General features: G+C 40.8%; 1 protein-coding gene across 5 annotated transcripts in view; it reads right to left on the reverse strand.

Annotated features, from left to right (window-relative positions):
• The window catches only part of RPTOR (regulatory associated protein of MTOR complex 1), a 164,022-nt gene that overhangs the window by 104,694 nt on the left and 36,219 nt on the right, over nt 1–23,109 (reverse strand). For 4 of the 5 annotated variants that reach the window (XM_075518480.1, XM_075518479.1, XM_075518483.1 and 1 more), the window contains exons 4-5: nt 13,751–13,909; nt 7,139–7,285 (exon numbers count right to left, since the gene is read on the reverse strand). In XM_075518480.1, coding sequence (XP_075374595.1) covers nt 7,139–7,285; nt 13,751–13,909 — 306 coding nt within the window. The remainder of the gene's footprint in view (nt 1–7,138; nt 7,286–13,750; nt 13,910–23,109) is intronic. The other variant, XM_075518484.1, reaches the window with a different exon arrangement.

A 23,109-nucleotide genomic window follows, 5' to 3' on the forward strand; every position in this document is an offset into this window, starting at 1 on the left:
ATCTGCCAGCTTGGAATCAAGCACTGTAGAAGCAAGTTGGGTTAATTATTCTTTCTTTTACATTTAAGCAAAAACCATCCTTCCTGTGGCTCATAACCATTCACCACAGATGGCAGAATAGCTTCAAATGGAAAAATGCAATTCATTTGGCTGTACCAGGCAGCACTTCCTGCCATGGAGCATGCAGATGACTTGCTGGTGAGCCAAAAGAATACTGAACTCCCTGTGTTTCTCCCCATACAACTTTCTACTTCACTAGAGCAAAAGGGTCAAGCTGGGAAAAGGAAGAGAATCACCGTATGTAAGTAGAGAGGCTATCTCCCAAACAAACAAATAAACAAAAAAAATCCAACAGAAAAAGAAATGTGCAGTCTTCTGCAATGCAAATATTAGCCTATCAGCAGATACAAGTTTCAATCAGTGCTTCAGTAAAAGGGTTTGAGGTCCTTGCACGTATTCCTCTGGATGAAAAAAACGTGGTAATTTCTGCTCTAAGCAGTGAATGTTACACTGAAAAATAACTCTTAAAGTAAGGTCTTTGCATCTCAAGATCTAGAACTATTCCAACAAGACATCATTTTCCAAGACTCGATTAGTTTATAGTTAATTGGGCGTAATCACCTGTTTAAAATACTCAGAACTGAGACACACGTTAGTGCAGATTTCACGCTAGCCATGGACTGATGGAGTGCGTCGGTCCGATGGCACTTGTGCATCTGCAGACAAGAACCAGCTTTGCATAAATGCTGTTCAGCTCTTTCACTCCACATGCTGTAGATCAATTTTCAAAAGGCAAGAAAGAATGGAAACAGAGCAGACACTTACATGGGCATATTCAGTGCTTTTTTTTCAAATCAGGGTCAAGTCTGCTGTGAAAGAGTTGAGTTTCTAAAATTCTGACCTGCACTATGGCAGTCAATCTGTCCAAACATCAGTCTATAAAGTAGAAATACCATATATACCAGTATTTTTCAAAACCACAGTGATTCTCCTAATTAAAATTTTTATTTTAATTAGAGTATGATTTTTGAGACTAATAATTCACAGAATGAAAACATAGATAATCTTCCCAGTGCCCTTCTGAAACAGGTAAACAAACTAAACACTACAGCCACCCAAAATTTGGATCTATGGTACTCAAAGGTTCTTAAAGGAATACGTCAAAGAAATGTAACCCATGCAGTGTCTTCATGGCCCTTTCATGTGTGAGTTAGAAAGCAAAGACCTGTCAAAGTGATCTATACGCTGGGTTATCAAAGATAACAGAAGTACACACCTTCAAAGACCAACACTTCAGCCAGTTTCTTTTTTTTTGCCAACTGAATAAGGCGATACAGTTGACTAATAAACTCATTCTTTAGCACCTTTATACGTGAAAAATTCTGTCTGTCTGAAGAGGAAATCCATTTGGTGTCTCAGAAGGGTCGATGGGGAAGAGAATACTTGCGTTACAAACCCAGAGCCTGGCACACTCACACACCTCCTGTCTAGCAAAACAACCCGATAAGCTGTGGAGACGTTTCAGATGCTATTCCACAAATTCTGCAACCTATTAAGTTTTTGATTCTTTAATTTTTTTTCCATTCTAATCCCAGAGGCAGCAGTGACACACTTTGGCTTTCTCAAGTTGTCCAAATTAGCTAAGACCTGTCCTTGCTCTCAGTTGAGCTGTGCTGCTTTCAGGAAAGATTTGTGCCATACCTTGGGTGGAAATGAAGCTATGCTCAACTCATCACTTGTTCTCTAGTGATATTTACTGCACTTCTCAATAAAGCTTAAGCTGTACACTAATAACAAAAAAAAGGTAATTAAAATGCTGACAAGATCTCTTATTTGAGGAGAAAGGCATGAGACAGTGTGGAAAAGTGTTAGCTCTTCACAGATTTATAAATATAAAGCCGTCAAACTGCTTAGCTATGGCTATTCATTTCCTAAAGAAAGACTTGCCCTCTGGGCATCCTCATAAATGGGCTCCGTAGGTGGGAAGTATGCTTAGATGGATTTCTGAGGTGTGTGAAACGCTGACGACTTGACGTTTGTCGTGGCCTGGTAGTGCCCCTCAGTTCTGATGGGGAATTAGCTCATCCTCCAAGACCTGCTCAACTCTTGGCTTCTACCCAGTGGGACGAACTAGAGACGCTGTGACCCCTGCAGTGTAAGTATCTGTCCCTTAGGAGATGAACTATTAGTAACCATAAAGTGAACATACAATACCAGCTAGTAATTACAGATCTTGTCAGACTTCTAGGGAGAATGATGTAGCAAAACATTCTTTTACAAGTAAAAGAAAGGAGGAAAAAAAAAGAGGGTCGAGTAAAGCCCATTATGAACATTTATTTTTGCATCCTTAGAACATCCGCTGAAGTCAGACTTTCTAGACTGCTTGGTTCCCTTGTGAATGTAATTTTTATTAGGGCAAGAAACGGAATAAGTAGAAGGCTAAAGAAACATTAAAAAACATAAATTGGCAAAAATGTACTCATTCGCAACTGTAAGAATAGTAAATAACCTATGTAAAGTTACCATATATGAAAGGTTATCAAAATTATCAATATGCATTTATCTACAATCTTCGGGGTTTTTTGTATGTCAACAGTTTCTGTAAGCAATGAGATGTAAACCTTGCAGCAGGCCATAACTAACTCACAACTTCTTTCAGCAGAAACACAGCCTCAAGGCAAAGTGATGCGTATTTTCCTGTGTAAGCTTTGTAAGTAAAAATTCCTTACTATCAACAGAGTACTTATTGTGTTACTTACTGTTATTTCAGGGCAACTGACAATCCACAGCCTTTCAGACAAAATAATAGTGGTAATAATAATTTATCAATTATACTGAAATATGGTCTCATAAGATGGTGGTAATTAATTTGTTCTGAAAACAAATTATAGCTGCCCAAGCTAAGGAGAACTCAGGTTTGCTACTTGCAAGCGCTCTGTCTATCCGGAGGAAGAGCTAACGGATTTGCAGGTATTACCACCTGTAATTAACAGAGGGGGAAACAATAGAAGTATTTTAAACCACAGTTACTGAAAACATTTATGTACCTATATAATTAGACTGAGAAACAAGCACTTGATAGAAAACCAACTCTCTTTGAATTAGCAGACATGTTCAAGGTAAACTTGGGAGGAACTCTGCCCCAAGACAGAAACTAGGAGTTGTTATTTCAAGTGTTGACCAGACACGGTCTGGTCTCTTCCCCTCTTCCCCTGTGGAAGATATTAATGCAACCACAGAAAAGGAGATGTTCCTCCCTCCCAGCAGATGGTGGATTAGAAAAATTCTCCCCCCAGACATGATGCTAATGCCAGATAACATTCTGCTGTGCTGTCATTAAGCTAATTTTTTGAGAATTAATGTTGAAGATGGAAAAATAAAAACCGTGAGTTCCTCAGCTCCAATTAGGACTAGTTAGTCAGATACCCTGCTGAAGGGGAAAACGAACAGGCACTTCCACCGCAACACCAAATTCCTACACAAAGAACAAAACAAGTTAGCATGCAGCTGTAAGGTACGCTGTTAAAAAATTCAAACAATAAAGTTGAAAATCAAAAAGTTGTATCTCGTGCAGCAAAGCACACATCTAGGAGACATATTTCAGCCTTCACTTCTGTACATCTCAAACGTGGCCTTAAGACGGCAGACCTTTGCTGTATGAAACAAGTATGAGTCAGAGGAAACACAATGTCACAATTACACAGAAAATTAATGAGAAATAACCCGCCTACTGTTTTATCCTTGTTAGCACAGCACACTTAAAGTGCCTGCTTAATTCTCCAGAATTACGGCGTATTTATATACACTCCCAGAATCATCAGAGCTAGCTAATTAGATGATTAAGAGCACCCTGTGCCATCACTTCCACCACACGCTACAAGCAGAGCTCAGAGCTCCCGGGCAGGCACCGCAAGGTTCTCCAGGCAGGTTTCTGCCTGCTCCGCAGACGTCGTTTCACCCACCATTTTCCGATAGCGGCATGAGGTCAAGCGCCTGCCAGGTGCCCTCTGCACCCTCTTCCGCCACCAATATTCACACTCACTGCTATCGTGCTTAGTGATGCTAAACAGGACATTAATCAGGAAAGCAACGACAGGCGTTCCAGTTTCTAAAAGCTGGGGTCAGTTTCCAGGTCTGAAAAATGTCTTTTGGGAAAGGAAAACAATAGCTTTCTAATACAAATATCAGGACAAGACCAAAACAAATAAAGGCAGGATCAACTGGAAAAATGAACTTTTAAACTAATTTATCACACTTAATACTGTGCCACATCATAGCCACGTCATGCTGCTAAATGGATGTTCCTTATCTGCAAAATATGTACTTTTGTTTAACTAGATATTAAACCAAATCCTTAGCTTAACTGCCCATCCAGTTGGAAATTAAAACAATTCACAGATATTTGTCTGAAACAGTCCAGCCTAGCACAGCCCAGGGAATCCGCCAGCCCCTGTATCAACAGCACCTAACTTCAAGTTTGGAAACTCTGTGCCAGGTTAGGAACGATGGGGATTGGTAGACTTTATTAGCTTAATTGCTGCCCTATAAATACACGATACAGAGCTATAATCAAATGACAAAATTATCTCCACATCTGCCCATTCCCCATCCCACCAAAAACCAGTTACAGCTGAACGGTCTCTGGTGTCTTCAGAGCTAGATCTTCTGCCTTCGCCCTCACCTCGCTCAGAGAAGCAGTCTTGTCAAAGATAAAAACTATTTTCAATTGCGAGCTGTCCACCAGGATAAGATACGTCAGGTTCCTGCCTCTGGTATACAAAGTCGTCGTCTTACCGAAACCGATATACTACTTTCTATCTGCACAGCTTTTCACTCACACACATTAGCCATACTTCATTTACTAACAAAAGGCAAAAAAAAAAAGTATTTACTATTCAAGTGCTATTTTGGAGGCAGCTCCTTAAAGAAGACAATGTACCCTGCAGTGCTACAACATTATCTTTTCTCAGGTATCTTAGAGAAGAGTTAACTGCTTTTCTATCACTCCCAAGTTATCATTTCTTTTTGTGCTTCCTCTCTTTGGAGACTGAATAAGATGTGGATTTTACATTAAGAAAGAGTACCAGCCTCTATATTCCAGGAACAATGAAAACCAAATAGAATGGGATTGCAAATGTACCTATAAGTATATTGTAATTAAATTTGTACAATTCTGGTGGAACTACGTATAATCTGATGGCACCTGGCCAGGGCTCTGTGCTATCAAAAAAAAAAGGGATCCCCAAAAGAATAAAATAAAGGGCCATGGCTTCCCTCAGCCTTCGCTCTGTCAGATTAAGAGAACGGCAAGCTCCTCTAATCTCCTTTCAGTAAGATGGGCTAACAATTATCTTGATCGCTCTAGCGGCCCCTCCGCATACCAGTTCCAGCCCTACTTCACTTTTCATGAATATGAACAATCCATTAGTTTATATTTTTCCAAATTAATTCTCATCCATGCTTTGTATGACACTGTAACACTTTTCTACTCTGTTACCAAGTCTTCTGCTTTCTATTAATAATAAGCAGTTATCTCAGTAAGACTTTGGTAGCAAATGAAATCTAAAGATACAGAATAGAAAGCTGACATACAACCCTGGAATTATTTTCATAATCAAATTAACTGGTAGTTTTAACCTGTGTTGCAAAGAGAAGAAATACTAAAGCAGTATTCCTATTCCTCACATATTTTGCAAAATAAAAAAAACCTGAGCAAATGGAATTTAATATTTTTGTTGGAATAAAGACTGACATCGTTACTTGTGCTCATCTTTCTCATTGCAACCAGCCGTCCTTGTCTGCACAGTCTGGTTGGTCTGACTTGCAGAGAGAAGCTTTTCCTGCACAAGCTTCACCTGAGCAATTTATCTGTCACACAGCAGAAACCAACAGAGACACCGGTGGCCGCCTTCCTTCCAAAAGCTTCAAAGTCATTCTAGAGCTCTGCAAGAGCCAAGGAAAAAAGGGAATTCATGAAGAAAGCAGGGAAAGGGAAGGTAAAGTTAGGCTCATTTTTAACCTGCTTAGGAACAGAATGAGAAAACACAACAAAAATCCAGAAGGGTGCATTGCGCAAACAAAAGAGAAAGGCTCCGAAAAACATCACAATGAAAGTCACTGGCCGATAGGAAAACTTGAAAAAGGAGAACAGAATATGACCACCAGACATTTTCCTTGACTTAAAAAGATGGTAACCTTCAAAAGGCATCTATTACCAATATATTGATCCGTGTCTTGCAGTTTCATGTTCTTCCCAAGCCATAGACTTTGGGAAGTTTCTTATTTTTACAAAGCATGGCATCATCACTGGCTGAAGAGAAGGAATAATGAAATGCTCTACATATCTCAAGCTTTTAGCCTGGTTTCTGCCAGTAGAATGGAATTTCCACCTGCCAAAAAAGTCACCACAAAAGCACCTCAAAAAAAATGGAATTTAGAATGAAAAGAATTAGAGCCAGGGATACTGTTAATATGCACTTGAAGGTTGTATTTGTGACAGTCTGTGCCTGATTAATTAATATTCCTCCCTTGAAGTTGTTGTTTTTTTTAAAAAAAAGACAATGTCTTAGAATTGTGAGAGCATAAGAAGTTAACTTTCAAAAACCTTCCACTCTGCATTTCAGATTTACTTCAATAAATTTATTAGTAATTACATTTGCAAAGAAAGACAGCTTTTCATTAGAAACACATTCAACTTAAGCAGCCTGTGAAACTGATACGACCAGTGACAATCCTTCTGTGCATCAGGTTTCTTTTAGTTTGTTTCACATTTTCACATTCAGTTCAACAGCACGAAACTCCAACTACATCCAAGTGCATACCCGGATACTAGACTTCTGCAATTAAAACAAATATGTCTAGTTCACCTCAGCATTTATCTCAGCAGAAAAGACCATTAGGGCACAAACTGATTCCATTAACGTTACCATTTAATTAGTGCTTGTATTGAAAATTATTCCAAGTTTAATAGGATAGCAAACTGAACCAGAAAGATTGGAGTGGTGAAATTATTTGCAAATTTATTTGCCTTCCAACATAGTTTTAAACACATTTTTCAGCTGTATATAGCAAAGCAAGCTTAAACTTAACCCTGCGGCACAAACACAAATGAAACTTTTGCAATAGACTGTGATCTCACCTCCAACTCTTGCTCCCTCTGTAGTGCAAATTGTTTGAATGACTTGACAATAAGGCCAGCGTTAGAGCAATCGTAGACGAAAATGGAAGGACTGCCCATCCAAGTTTGCAGATCATATATGGATAGAGGAATATACTGAGTATAGTTCTACAGGAAGAGAAAAAACACTCAGTTACAAAGAGGCAGAGAAGCAACAGAACTTTCATTGGTGAGATAATAAAATAAACACCAAAAAATTCCAATTCTGAAATCACAAAATAAAACCTAGACTGAACATTGGGCATATTAATCAATACAAATACCAATCAACATCTGCTAATAATGAGGACTACAAACCCAGCTCCAACACAAACGACAAGTAGGTTTTATTGTGGTATTGTCTGAAACGCTAAACTCTAAACTAAAATTCTAAAACTCAGAGTGCTCTGATACGTGCCAACAACCCCAACCAGCATTTAATAGGCCAATTTTATCTCAAATTTCTGCAACGCTGATAAAGGATGTAAACCAGCTGTCTTTAATTTAACATCAAATGTCTTAAACTGAAAACGCCATCAATAAATCAAGACTGATAATTAAGACTATGTAGCCCATCAGCAGCTACCCCATCCTAGTTTAATGAGATGCTTCATAATTTTATTACAGCCTTTAACTTCTGTGCAACTTTCAGAATTATCCAATAAAATTAAAACCAACAAAGCCTGCCTTCAACAAAGTGAAGTACCAACAATTTAGTTTCTGTAAATATGAAGTCTTTTGTTCCTTCTCTTCCACCTTAACCCCCCCAAATAATGGGAGGCAAGAGCTTCTCAAAATGCAAGGAGGATCAAAAATCAGACATTTAAAATTAGCTAGGAAGCTAATAAACCCTAAACTAAGCGGCGGAACTGAAAATACAAACCCAGGCAGATTTCTGCCATCTGAGCCTGACGAGGGTCCCCACCAACCGGAGGGTGCCCGACTGCACCACCCTCCCCATCTGCAGCCAGAGGGCAACCTGCTCCTGCTCCTGCAGCCTGGGACTGCCCAGCATCTCCCAGGAAAGCTGCGACGTTCCTACCGACATCAGCAGAATGATGGATGGGATCATAACTCCCATTTAAATTCAAGAGACTTAAAATAGCTGTAATAAAACCAGTAAACTTTTACAAAAATCAAATTTTCAAGGACACGTATCAGCGTATATAGAGACAGAAGTGATCATAAACCATATGTTAGATAAGGTAGGAAATAGCAAGTCATTCCAAAATCCAGTTTTGCCCATATATAACAGTTTCGGTTGTTTCATTAAAATTAATAGGAAAAATTGTTTGTAAAAGCCAAAGTTTTAGGGAGTTAGGAGCTTTGCAAATTGGTGCAGGACAGAATGATACGTGAACAACTCCCCCTCAGCATAGACTTTTTCTAAGGACACCACGCAGTTTAAGCACATTCCAATCATAGTAAGTTACATATAAAAAAACCTGCTCTGGCATATACAATCGATGAGATTTTATGGGCATGCATCGTTTCAATTTATATTTATAATGCATATTGCTACAGTTAAGATTGGATTATAGCTCTGATTAATATTGTGGTATTTCAAACCAGAAGAATTTTATGTTCCGATTTTACTGTGGGGGTCACATATAACCTATCAGATTTGCTAATGATATGTAAATGAGAGAGTTTGAAGAAAAAAGGAGTGTTAAATAATAGTTTTCTAGCTTGGCTGCTCAGGGTGATCTTTTGATGCCTGATCATCTTGCCTCTGCCATGCTGGGGCTGTGAGTATGAAAGAACCTGTCTGTATGTTTGGTTCTCAGTATTGACTTTGGGTTTTAGCAAGAAAGTTTCTGCTCTGTTAACACAACTCCCAACATCCCTCTGTGACTGTTTAAAGGAATGACACAACAAACAACTAAACTAGAAACTGATTTTGAACAAATTTCATAACCAATTGCTTAACAAACAACTCAAAAATATTTTAGGAACAACATTCTTCAGATTTTGCAGGGAAGTTCCTCAGAACTTCAGAATAAACATGTCGGAAGTCAGGGGGTTTTGTTTTCTATCTTTTTGAAAGCATGTCGGGATTGTCTCAGAAAATAGTTGCAAGCAAAACTAGAAAGAGAACATTGCTCCTTATTAATACAAGAGCACTCACAATAAATACACGAGAAGCATGTTATTGCATCCTCAGAATCTGCCAAAACGCCAGATAATGCCCAATTTACTGTTTACAAGGACTGTCTCAACCCTTCCTTTGTACGCCAATACTGTACAGCAAGCCAAGGCAGGAAGCCTACAGTAAAATAATGTGCAATTCCACAATTAAGTACTGGCTTGTAACGTGTGTCAACAAGAGCAGGCAGTTAAAACAACGAGCCACGGCAACCTTCTACAGCATGAAGGAGGACTGCAGCTTCTGGCCCGTATCGGGTCAAACAGAGGATGTTCCAGCAGAGCTGTGGACAGGATGAGTGAGATGTAAATAGTTTTCAAAGGACTTAATAGGAACACAATGATGGTGCACATTTTGGGTTTTGTATTCTCACATTAGCAGCAGAATGTGCTTCTGACAATGCACACATTTCACGTCTTTTTGTACAACAGGAAGACACAGCAGACCCAGGAAAAGGACATTTTCAAAATAACCATTCCTTGCAAAGCATGGTACAATTTCTCTTTCCATTTCCTATCAAAGATGAAACAATGCTTGAAGAGTATTCTCTAAAGAGATTTCTCTAAAGCTAAAAGGCTTCCTCTTCAGCTTCTGTCCTGGGATTTCTGAACTTCGTGGAATCCCTCAGAATCTCAGGAAATGAACCCTGTGGCAATGAACCTACAGGAATCCATCCCCAGTTCTTCCTATCCATCTTACTGTCTCCCTAACCGAAAGAGTTCAGGAACATTTTGTTTGTCGAGCTGCAAAGCAAAAATTAACAAACTAAAGCACTATAAGCGCCTTCATGTGCTGCCTTGGAGTAGCCCTGCATTTGCTGAGCAGCTGTGATTAAAAGGCAGGGAAAAAAAATAACAACGGAAAATACTTTCTGCTTCCCTTAATGCTGTCTCTGACTCCACAAAGTTACCGAGCTGAAGCAATTTCTGGAGCGTGTGTTTCGAGGGGAGGAGGAAGGGCGCGGGGAAGAGGAGCGGGCACCTCCCCACACTCACACCCTGTGCTGCAAGGCAATGCAGTCAGAGGCACTCCTCACTACTGTCTTCTTTTCTACAAAGCATAGATAGAAGGTCAGGTTTAAATTCTAATAAAATGAATGCAGATGAGTATCAGATAATTTATTTACTACTGTCCTCTTCATCTGTCAGGCTAGTCTAAATATCAAAAGGAAAGGCTTGCTTCATAGGTAATGCCTGAAAGGTGAAGGTAACCACAGAGGTATTTATACTACAGCAAGCACAATGTGTCAAAATCTATAAAACTTAAGGAAAAACTGTCTGTAGGAGAGAAGGCAGGTTTGGTTTTTAAAGACCAGGTTAGTTTAGCTACTAGCTTTTCAAGCGCCTTATCCAAATCGTACCATACTGCTTCCTCTTTCACACGCCTTTCCGGTAGCATTTGAGCGCTGTTTAACTGAACAAAGTGCCCGAGATGTACAGCTGAAGTGAACCAGGCTACATGATACTTCCTGAAGGTTTTATCTTTTCTAATCTACATATCATCATATACCATGCTTAATCTCTCCTGAAGACACTCCTGCCGTGCGAGGAAGGCTTCTCACAGTGCACAGAGATCAGCTGCAAATTCAGGGGTCTCCCTCCGACAGGGCAGGGGGACAATCTGCCAATGCTCTGGCAGTGCCGCAACCCCACCGTCGGAGAAATGGCAGAGCCGGAGCAGGGCTACCCATCCAGGTATTCCTGGGACACCTTCAAGAACATGTCGGTCCATCCGCCAGGCCCTTTGTCAACTAATTTGATCAGTTACCTAAGCAGACAGTTTTTCAGAAGAGCAGGTAATAAAACATGTAAGAGAAGCAGTCTCCTTTTATTACCATTTTAAAACATCAGTTCGGACAAAGCACCAACTGTGCAAGGGCAGAGGTCTAAATTAATTTTAAAATGCCAACTCCTGAGAAATTAAGGGGAAGATATTAATGAAGATCTAATACTACGTGAACCTTCTCCTGCATCATTACAAAGTGCTCCTACACCACTACATCTAATTGCTGTCCCTGACAGCCTGCTGGCACATGTTGGGAGATATAAATGTGACGCTCAAAAAAGGTGAAAAAGAAAAAATTGAACAGGTACTAAGGTCCTCTACAATTCCAGGCTCTCTGGTGGTAGGTACCAACAGCACTGCAAAGCTGCTTTCAGTTCTCCTCCCCTCACAGTAAACCGGCAGAAAAGAAGAGGCGTTGGGTCTGCTGGTCTGTGCATCCCAGAAAGCTCTGGCAGGCACAGGGCACGAGGCAGCTAACCCGCACAGCTCTGCCAACTTGTGCTGCATCCAGGCTGGGCTGCAGGAGCGCACGGACGGCAGCGCCGGCTGCTCAGACGCAGTGGGAGAAGTCCTCTCTGTCATCACCTACGTCAGCAGCCCCGTAATGGCTGCACACCAATTTTACGGGAGAAAAAAAGGGAAAGGAAAAACGAGCATCTACAGACCGAGAACAAAAGCATAAGTGAAATGTCTGGACAGAGTCTAGAAATTCATTGTTGTCTCCTATCCTTGAATTAAAACAGATGTCGCACCTCCTATTTGCTGCCCTCTACTCTCCTGCAGCACCCGCACCAAAACCTTGCTGACAGTCTGATGACCCACCAGAACCACACAGCCCAGCACTTCAGGTTCTGGGAACAGGAGAAAGATGCTCAGCCTGGCCCCAAGGAAAGTCAGTACAAATCCAGCACATTTTATTTCCTTCGACAAACACAGGTCAGCCTGTAACACACCACATCCACCAGCAAGGCCTGTCTCACTCCTTTCGGCCCCTCGCTTGGATCATCTCAAGGTCCCTTTCAGCTCTGCCTTCACGCTCTTACAACTGAGACTTCAAGTGCATGCATGAGCATTCTAAACCTAATTTTAAAATGTCAGCACAGTCAAATTTCAGTACCTCTACTATTTCAATTCAAGAGAGCTATAATACTGAGCCTCATTAGGCCCTCTGCTTAGATCTGAGACTGAATTCCTTAGGATTGATTTCTAAATGCTGCTGATCCGCCCCCGCCCCAGTATTTCCTTAAATTTAATCCTCTGCTTAAAGGAAAAGTTCTACTCCTGATTCTTTCTTTCAAAAAAAAGCCAATATTTGGTAACATGCTGCAAAAATTACTAAGCTTCAACATTCCCCATCAACCTCTATGAAAATCAAATTTTTTTTTCACAGTCCGTAAGATAAACCAGAGAGACCTCAGCTCCTAATCACCAGTGGCGTCCACACCACGTTACCCCAGCTGACACCGCAGGCAAACTGGCAAATACCCCGTAAGCTCTTAATAAAGCATTTGGCATAACACACAACTTCATTGAGCAGTAATTTCCTCTTCTTCCACGTGTACGCATTCTGCCCAGCATTCTTTCTGGCTTATTTATTACCCACTGGCTGTTAAGTAAGCAGAAGGTCACTCCTATTTGTTCTTAAACACCAAATTCAACTTCAAAATGGATTAGTATTCAGACCAATTGTTTATCGGTCTGAATACTAATCAAGTCTCCAATATAGATGCACCAGAATAAAGTGATGCCCTTTTCACTTTCTCCCCTTCCCTTCTGCCCTGTTCTTTCAAATTACCAGTGAATGCTCTATTATAAAAATAATGCATGTGAAGTATGATAAAAGAAGCCCTCAAAGTAAAACAGGAGCACATCTATAATAATGAATGCAAGTCCTATGGCAGCTGAATGCACTTTTCAGCTACAAGCAGTATCTCTCAATTTCCTAAGACTCCATTCTAAATCAGTTACCCTTAGACACTAAATAGCTTAACTAAAGGGAAAGCAAAGTACATTTAGGTCACACTTGGAGTCACTCGAAGGGTGTTGCATGTGATCTACGTAGCTGTACAAGCCATGGCTAAGCAGGAGTAACAAAAGTCTTTAAAAAAAATAAAATATACCTATTATATTGTACTTGGAGGCTCTTCAGGACTCTGTGCTCTGGAAGCAGAGCTAGCCATACGGTCTATTGTCCTCATGCAGCATCTCTAGGTAGTTTGAACAATGGCTGTTCAGAATTAGTAGACATTTTAACCATAAACTTTATGGTGATAACTTAATAATCAGTCAGTGACATAAGGCAGCAAAGCCAAGTCCATCGGGGAGCCTTACTGTTTGCTCCAGACATGACAGAGCTGGGGTGCTACCTCTGAAAAGCAGATGAAGCAAGTGGAAGTAGCTGGCTTTTCAGTGTTTTGCAGTGAGCTTTAGTACATCTGAGAGAAGACCCTCCTGCCCTGCTGAGAGGTGAGGGACAACCTATTTGGTCTCATAGAACTTCAAGAACACAAAGAAAGCAAACAGCTGTCAGCAGGGAACCAAACAAATACCTGTGAACACATTTTAAACCCTGAAAATTCAGTTGTTCTCTAACAGAAGACTTCAGTAATTTACATAGCAGTGAAAAAGATTCATCTGTTCAGCACTGCTTCGCAAAGACGCACCTTATTGAAGACCCAGATCTCCCCATTTACTGTTGGCCTGGGGACGCCATGTCCATTGTAGTGGAAAAGTACCCGCTCTTCCTTGGCATTTCGACGCAGAGATGTACACAGTTTCTTAACTTCATCCACCGTAGGATCAAGACTCTGCTTGTACCTGGCCTAGTAACATAAAATGTAAGATAATCATTTTAAGTGTAAAAACAAATCTATTTAAGATGCAGGCACCTAGTTAAAAGATAGAAGCATGTATATAAACTGGTTATAGTGGAAAAAGAAAACATAAAACATTTACTGTAGAGCTGAATAAACAAAATATGTCTGCTATTGGTGTGTGGGATTGCACATACAGTAACCACGCAGGTTCGACTGAGTTTATCGCATCTCAGAACTCCAATCCGTTTCACCCAGGGATTACTATCAAAATGCCTTAGGAAGGTCAAATATGTTTTCAACATTAGCCAGCCTCAAAAATAACCCTGCACAATTTTCTAATCCTCAAATTCATACCCTGTACATCTCCAACTGAACAAAATTCCCTCTTAAAGACAGAAAATTGTAGAAATCAGATATTCTGTAAACCTCAAATCTCATTCTGAAATGTTCCTTCCCTCCCATCTGGAAAAGGGACACAGCTCTTGCTTCAAGCCTTAAAAGGAACAAAAATACCAGAGTGAAGGGTGGAGGAGAAGCTCAGATAGCTATCCTTCATGGAATAAGAATAGTAGCAGCCTCATCTTCTTCCTAAGCCCTGACTAGTTAGCTCCCCTTTTATTAATAAGAGAGATGTAAAAGAAGCCTGGCCAACACCTCTGCAAATATGTTAAACCTAGATGGAGTCTTGCCTTTTCTAGATGGACCCACAGCAGACACAGCAAAAAAATTTATGGCAAAAACCGTTTGTCTTCAAAAAGAAACATGGCCAACTTCTTGCAGCTATACTACGTACACTGTGGGCACACTCATTTTCAGTAACGAGTTTACTTTGAACTTGCAGATCCCTCCATCCCAGCAGCTCATTTCCAGTACTGGTTCCACCAGGCCATAAACACAACTAAGGCTCAATAGTTCTCGTCTGCTCTTCACATGTAAGAGGCATACAGAAGACTGCTGACTAAATGCACAGCAGCTGTTAAAGTAGAAGAGTTACCTGCAGAGACTATAAGAGACTACCGAATTGCAGAAAAATGAATAAATGTGCAATCAGCAAGTACATGACGATTCTATTCAACTTTCAGTGATGGATAAAAACGGGAAAAAAATCAAAGCAATCTAGCATAACACTAACATACTTTTAAATTAACTTATTAACTACCAGCTGTTAAGATCAGGCACCAGGTTACACCAGACTGTATTGCACCCCCCTCCCTAAAGAAGGGTTATGAATATAACAACATTTCATAACCTCACCTCAAACAGCTTGTGCTTTAAGACAACAACATTCTCAAGATAAAAATGCACAAAGGCCCCAGGAATTTGATATTCACACAGCTGCGTAAGAAGAGGAAAACTGATCGAGAGCCCCTGGCAACCGACCCTGGCTTCTGAAGAAATTTTATATTCAATATCATCACAACTTTAGCTGTGGACACTACATTATCGTTCCTAGCTATACAGCTCTACAAGCACGTAAATCAGAGCACATTTCTATGTTTGAGAAAAAAAACCCTATTAAAAACCCCCAATACTTCAAAAACGTTTTTACTCGGCTAAGTTCAAGATGCCCATGTAGTAGCTAGTTTGTCATACTCCAAAGTGCATTTTTTTGAAGCAAGGCCAAATAATAACAAAAAGTCTTTCAACTGTCCTTTGAAAGATCAAAGCCTGTTTCTTCCTCTCTCCTCCAGACCTGCAGAGAGAGACTGAGAATCCAGAATCACAGTGGCTTAAAAAAATTAAAGCCGATGTATTGAAATAAAGAACCAAGTTTAAGAGCAGGACAACTGTATACATACCTCTACAAAAACATGCTATTGAAAGCCTGTTTATAAACCAAATCAAGGTCTCAGAAGTTTGGGCTTTTTAGGTTTGCTTCTATGACGGACAAAGATAAGAAAGTCTTAAAATATGACAGTAAAAGAGGATGAAGCACTTTAATACAAAAATGTTTTGCTTATCTATGAAGCTTGAAAAACAGGTATCGTGCTGCTCAATTAATATTCAGCATCTCAAGCCAGCAGGCAAGATGGATACAATGAATGGCATCATTTGCATGATTACCACAACGAAGAAAAGCAAGCAAAAGGAGAGAAAATATTACGAAAGAACCAGTGATCTGGCACACTCATCCTTTTTGGGAACTTCTGCACTAAGTAAAGATAAGAGGCTATATTAATCTTCGCATGGATCCCCCATACCTCCTTCTCTCTCCTTTCAGTGTTGTTATGAAGGCGCTGATTTGCAAAAATGCGCACCTTAAATCACGTTCGGCCTGCTGGCAGCTTTACAAGACACTATAACCAGAGTGCGTGGTAATTTTTCAGCTCCTTTTTTCACAGGAGAACACACTCATTTGAACACTCCTCACGTCCTTTTAGCATAAATATTAAATACAGCTCACCATTCATGGAGGTGAATTCATACTCTAAAACTAAAGCCTGTAGATCTAAAGATCCAAACTGTAAACACATCATTTGTGCTTTGAGAAACACAAGGCTGAGAAGAATGAAAAGGAGAGGAGGGAGCCTTTAAATAAGCAGACAGTCTTAGTCCTACCTGTCGGCTCAGGACTTTCAGGCGTGAGTTTATTACACATCATTCACGCACATACGACAAGAAACAGGTATCTGAGGAACAAGCTAGACCAGGTGGTGTCTTTTTTTTCCCTCCCCACCCCCCAAAAAAATATCTTCAAGACTTTTTTCATTGGTATGCAAAAACTACCAGGACAATAAGTACAATAATTACAAGAAACGTTCAGGGCATGTTCATCTGGTTGGGGTGTGGGGTGTTAGTTTTGGGGGAGAGGAGGAGCTTACTGTTTTATGTGATGCTCTATGGGACAGGGTGCTATTTTTCATAACTGTTAAAAACAAATAAGGTCTCCTCCCAGAACAGAACTACAGAAACTGAAGGTCTTTGAGAAGAACATACAGAAACAGCATAAAAACCTTGCTAGCCCAGGGGCTGCCACTCCTACCCGGTACCAGAGAGCACATTGCCGATGACCAGCTCTACAGCGTCCCATCACGTTTAACTCGGCTGACACCCAGATGAGCTGTGGTCCAGGATTCACCGATTCAACCATTTTACCTTTCCTTTCACAGTACAAAGAAGCATTTTTTAAACATAGTTTTTGTTCTCACATTAACATTTTGCATTTTAGCATCACTACCCTTTTGATGAATAGTTTCCTTTTGTCACCTTCCTATATTTCCTTCCGTCATTATTCATTTGTCTACCCTGGTGATGTTGTGCTGCATTCCTTCCCTTACACTTCCACACAGATGCTTTCAAGCAGTAGTTAGCGCAAAAGGTAACAGAGATCCTAACGTAAAACCTCGAAAGGTCTGTTGGGCTTAATCTCAGCAACTTCTGTTGAAATCACACAGACACACAACAAGGCTTTACGTTTTGCTTTCCCTTCGTTTTTATGAGCTATTGACCAGTCCCAGATTGTTACTGTGTCTGAAGACCGTGCTGGCCTTCCCTGCCTTCTATTATGTGTTGATGGCAGATATTTTCTAGTGTTTGGCAAGGAGTCTTTGCTTCCTGACGCAATTATCAGACAAGACAATCGAGACTTCGATTCCTCTGCAGATGATGCCCAGCTGTATCTGTTGCTCCCAGCTGATGTTGCAATCGTAGCATTAGAGCTGTCAAAAAGCCCGACCGAAGCGCCGTGATGGACAAGCATGAAATTGCTGACGGTGATGTCAGCTGGCTTTCTGGTGTGAATTTGATTTTCTGATCACCTCTGTGTCTCACTGAAGAGCTCCTGTCAAAAGCAATAACTTTGTGGCAGCCTGATCCAGACTATCCTCATTATTCTACTCAGGCAGGCAAAATTAAAAGTTTTTCTTGTTTATGTAATACTGCCACATTTTTATGAAACACTCACTGGTTTATCCAACCTTTTTCCTGTATGCTTGTTTAAAAATACAGCTATTATGTTAATTGTTACGGCATTTCAATTTTCGGTATGCCACAAACTTCTGGATTGACAAAAAATTGTACTGACAAAGTTGCAGGAAATAGGAGGAGTTTCAATAGAAAGGAGTTCTGGCACCCAAAACAGGAAAAGAGAACAGTTTGGGGCTACATACCAAGTGCATTAGCTAGATGTTTTTGCTGTGGACATTAACATTAACCATGCTTAATGCTGGAATTTAAAGTGAGATGGTTTTGCTCTAAAGCAGCTATGCTGATCGCCTATTGACACACTGTCTCAGAATTACTTTCCAAATTATTTCCAAATTTCCTATCACAATAAAATCAAAGCAATCCTCTTTAAGAGAAAAAAGAGGGATTCTCTAAAGATGCAACCTACCAAAACTGGATCATTTCCGTATTCAAGATGAGAGCAACATTCTGGCTCTATCTGGTTTGAAAACTGTCATTAGGATCTACACCAGCTCCGTGTCATTGTCATCAAGACAAGTGAGCGAGGTCCAAATGAGCCAGCAGCCAGGACTGACACTACCAGTATAATCAGCAGGTCTGGGAAAACACCAGAGGAAAACCGGCAGCGGGCAAATAAAGCAGAGTTACAAGGGAATAGCCAGTCAGCTCCTAACCCAGCCTCGCTAAAAGGGCTGCACCGGCGACACCAGGGCTCAAACACAAAACACAAAAAGCAGCAGCAATAAAGCACAAACACTGTCCCATTTGTTTCATGAGGGATTTAGTTCTTTCGAAGGATAAATAAAACACCCACATGTTTACTGATTAGCAGGTGATAGCAGTAACCTCTCCGAGATGAGTCTGTCTGGAGGGGAAGAACCAATTCACTGTGTTCATCAACTTTATCCCACTGGGAAACATCAGTATGTAGCGGCTGCATAAAGCGATTCCCACAGTTCTGTGAATTTTGTGCTTAAATTAATGGCTCTGCTTTGGGAAGTTCACCTATTACAGGTTTTTCTTTTACTTTGCATGGGGTCAAAACATAAATCAAACAATGAGGAAAAGTCAAAGCTACAGGCCCCTTTCGCAGGATATCACCAAGCTACGCTCAAAAGGGCAGGGGCTGCAGAAGCTCAGCAATTTTGTGACAAAGTGCTTTTGCTGTCATTTGAGAAGCCAGAACCTGGCTCATTATCCACCTTCCAAACTCTGCTGTGCTCAACCCTGCCAGATGCTGAGTTTAGGAAACTCACCTCAGGATTAGGCCCTATAAAAAGGAAGAAACGCAGAGTGCTAAAGGTGACAACTGGAGAAGAAGTGATTTCAGTTGCTGATGTTGCTTAACCATTAATGGGCAATGGGCAGAAAAAGAGTTTTGGCAGCCAGGCCAGGTTTCCATCATCGTTGGCAGTCATCAGCCCGGCAGGGCGACAGATGCATGCTGGGGTACTGTGGCATTTTCATCAGGGAGATGAATTTTTTTTTTCCCTCAAAAAAATACAAGGATACACCTATTTTCCCATCAAAGTTATAAAATTCAAGTCTTGATCTTTCATTTTCCTGCAGCCTAAGACCTCAGCCTTGGTTCCAGAAAGACTCCGCAACACTTGGACCACAGCATGTGTGAATCAATGCCAAAATAGCAACACCTAGCACAGCAGATATGAACTATATGAAAAATGTATCTGTTGGCATTCATAACCTTTGCTATTCACAAGTTATAATATCGCCCTCTTTTCTTTCAGCATAACAAAGCCTAAAGTCGCTCACCTTTTATCCCTAAGATACCTAAACCCAACAGGCACAGCTTCCATAAAAATAAATTCATACTTCATTTTTTACAACTCATATTGGCACGTGATCCCCAAATTGCTTTCCCTAGTAACTTCATACTGCTGAGGTTCGATGCTTTTGGTGAGTCCGGGTTGAAGAACATGGCTACTCCGATGATTTCCCCAGCTGCTACAAAGAGACATTAACTATCTTGGATGCTGCTAGTGTGTACAGCTATAAGGAAGGCGAAGAGGGTAAAACTGCGCTCGTCTGAGTGGAGAAAAGGCATCATCTGCACAAGGTCAGAGGTTCACACTTAAAAGTTAAGAAATTCCCAGACACAACTTGGTTAAGCAGGATTTAATCCCCTTAGACAGCATTTCACAGATTAAGCTGTACAAGACTGTTTGGAGTGGGGTCACAGGGCACCAGCAAGAAACAACTTGAGAGAGAAGCGGCTAGGGGGTAAAATTACGCCAGCAAACAGTGTGGAATGGCCTGAAATTCACTGTGCAAGGACTACACAGTGAATTTTGACTACACATCAAAATCACCCTCACCGTCGGACACACTGTCAGGTAAAAGATTCCCCCAAAGAGGAATGGGTCTGGTAAGACAGCTCTGCTCTTCTCGAGAGACTCACTGGCACTGCTAGCGCCATTTATCGTCTGAAGATGTGTTCCCAATTTATCAACAGAAGAAATTACTCCAACATTCAATGTTTTATACTGAAACTCCTTACAGAAGAATCCACGTGCATGATCCTACCCAGAATCTATAATGAAGTATAAAAGCTTTATTTTGCTGAAGTTTTTTTTAAAACAGCTACTGGGTGGCAAAGAATCCCACACGGAAAATAGCGCACACAAAGCAAGAAAAACACAGTTTCAGAGTTACTGCTACAGGTAAAATACATAAAATAGAATCAATACAGTTGTAGCATTTGGGCTTTTAAAGTTCACTGCAGAACTGTCAGTTGATATGCAGGATACGTGCAAGGTATGAACTGAAAGGTGTCCTGTTCTGCGCCCTGCCATCTCATTGCTTAGTCCCCTGTAATCCCAGAAAGCAAGGCTGGGTTGGATTTCATGAAGTAATCTAGTCCCATCCCAGTTATCCTGATGCAGAATCAATTACATCCGCATCCTTCCTGACAACTGGTCACCTAACCTGTGTTAAAGCCTCCTATGGCAGATGCCCAGAAGCCGTGCAAGGCAGCGAGTGCTGCTTTCCCATATAAACATTTTTTCCTAACATAGCCTAATTCTTCCTTATAATGATTTATAATCTTTTCTGCTTTATTCTTCAAAGCAACTCTACTGTTCAAGGTGAATCTCTACATAAATGGGACATCAGAGGATGTCATGCAGCTGCTGCACTGTGACTTGGATCAGATTTGAATCCCAGTTTCCAAATGCAGAAAATAGATTAAACCTGAGACTTTGCCATGCACACAGACAACCTACTTAACATGATTTAATTAAAAGGAATCAAAGCAATCTAATTATTCGAAGAGAGTGTTTTTTGGAACAATGCCCAAATTTGAAAAACAGAAATATAAAAAGCCTTACAAAGAAATAAGTTACAAAAAAACAAGAGTAATGAAACCAGCAGTTTCAAGGGCCAAAGATGTGCAGGTTTCGTACTACCTCTCTTGGCTGTGTGCGTACCGGAGCCTCCAGCCCAGCACACCAACCGCTTTGCTACTGCTCAAGGGATCAAGGTCACTGCTCCAAATCGTTGTTGCTCCACGAGCCACTTTAGCTAGCGTGGTCTGTGAGGACGGAGGGAGCAGAACACCAGGGGAAAAAAGCAGGAGAAGAGACCTAATAGCAGGTTCTGAAATGACAGGAAAATGGTTGCAGCACTTCTGTATTCAGTTTTATCAAGCTGACTGTAAAAGGTTAAGATCTTGGGATCAAACACTTACTCAAAGGCATGGCAATGGTCCTGAGTGAAGCTGGCCCTGGAAGGAAGCAAATCCACGCTGCTTCCTTCTGCTCCATTCTAATGAAGCAGCACAGTAGCTTCAGAAACAGATTGTATCTACAACAGACAAAAGAATTTACTCAATTCAGGGCAGGGTGCTCTGGGGACTGACACACCACCCTAGCCTCTGCATTCCTGAGTTCCTGACTCCCACTTCTTCCTCACACACGAGAATCTCAGCAAGTCCCCAGGACTGCAACTGCGCAGACCATCCACGGTGAAATCCGACGGCCGCAGCCTCTACCAGCAGCACCAACGCCAGGCTGCTGGGCCATTCTGCGATGGGTGGCAGTGCAGAAGCAGGTACGCGTAAGAGCTTGTTAACTACCGTTTTCACGGTAAGAGAATTCAGACCAGTATCTCATATCCAAAGAATAAAAAAACCCCTGCAGCCAGAGATGTTTCTCTGGCAGACCTATTAATGATGAACACTAAAATCCTGGATTTAGTTTTCCTTAAAGTGAAAGAGATAAAATTGAATTAATTCAGATTCCATCTTTTATGGGGCAACTGCCAGTTCGATGCAACATGTTCCTCTGAATGTCTGGAACAAACTCTGGCTTAGATGTATAAAGCAGGCACATATGTATGTCAAACAGTTTCATAGCCATATAATCAGACGGCTACGTTATGTCACACGGCAAAGCAACATCATTGACGTTTTACTTTTTTTAAACTATTTAACACACCGGCAGCATACAAAACAATGAAAAGGAACACTGCCAGAATGATGGCACTAGTCTTCCCAAGCAAAACATAATTCATTCAGACTGGTGTTACAGTTATTTTATTTAGCTTAACACATTTAAATAGAAGTTTTGAGCAACATAACCGTTCAGAAAATTAAAAGGCCCAAAACCAAGAATGGGTGCGCGTGCAGGAAAATGAATTATGGTGAAAACTCTGGAGATTACTGGAGAAACTTAAACCTATTCCACACCTACACGCGTGCGCTTCTGGCCCGATTTTCATCCTTGCATAAGAACTCTGTCAACCTGCATCTCATTACAAAACAAAGTGGAGAGATGAGGAATACCTCCTCTTTTTTACTATTTTAGAGCTATTCACCACAAAGACTACCTCAACCAATCGTTATTCTTCCAGTTGCTACAATTTAACTTTTGACTAAATCAAAACATCTTCATCTGTGTCCCATTGCTTTCTTTTCTATATTTTTATTAGATAATAACTATCAATTAAGGAGCAACAGTGCACATTTACAGTGTTTTCGCATGATGCTCAGCACTGAATGAGATATTCATGAGTTAAACTACACAATGAAAACCTTTGTGCTTTCTTATCCTGTGACTTTCACAGTGTAGGATAAAATAGCTATGGTAGGAAAAATGGAAATAAGTCCTTTTTCATTGAGTGAACAGTATATTAAAGTCTGATTCTGAATTACGGTACAGGAAAAAGCAATTCTCATCTTTCAGCGTCGCTCTAGGCTTTACTTACTATGTCTGGGGTATCACAGAGTGGTAACTATCCCGTTAGTAACACGGGACAACACGTTGGCTCAACAAAACCCTCAA

The sequence above is a fragment of the Mycteria americana genome, chromosome 16 (assembly GCF_035582795.1).
Source record: "Mycteria americana isolate JAX WOST 10 ecotype Jacksonville Zoo and Gardens chromosome 16, USCA_MyAme_1.0, whole genome shotgun sequence".
Lineage (NCBI taxonomy): Eukaryota > Metazoa > Chordata > Aves > Ciconiiformes > Ciconiidae > Mycteria > Mycteria americana.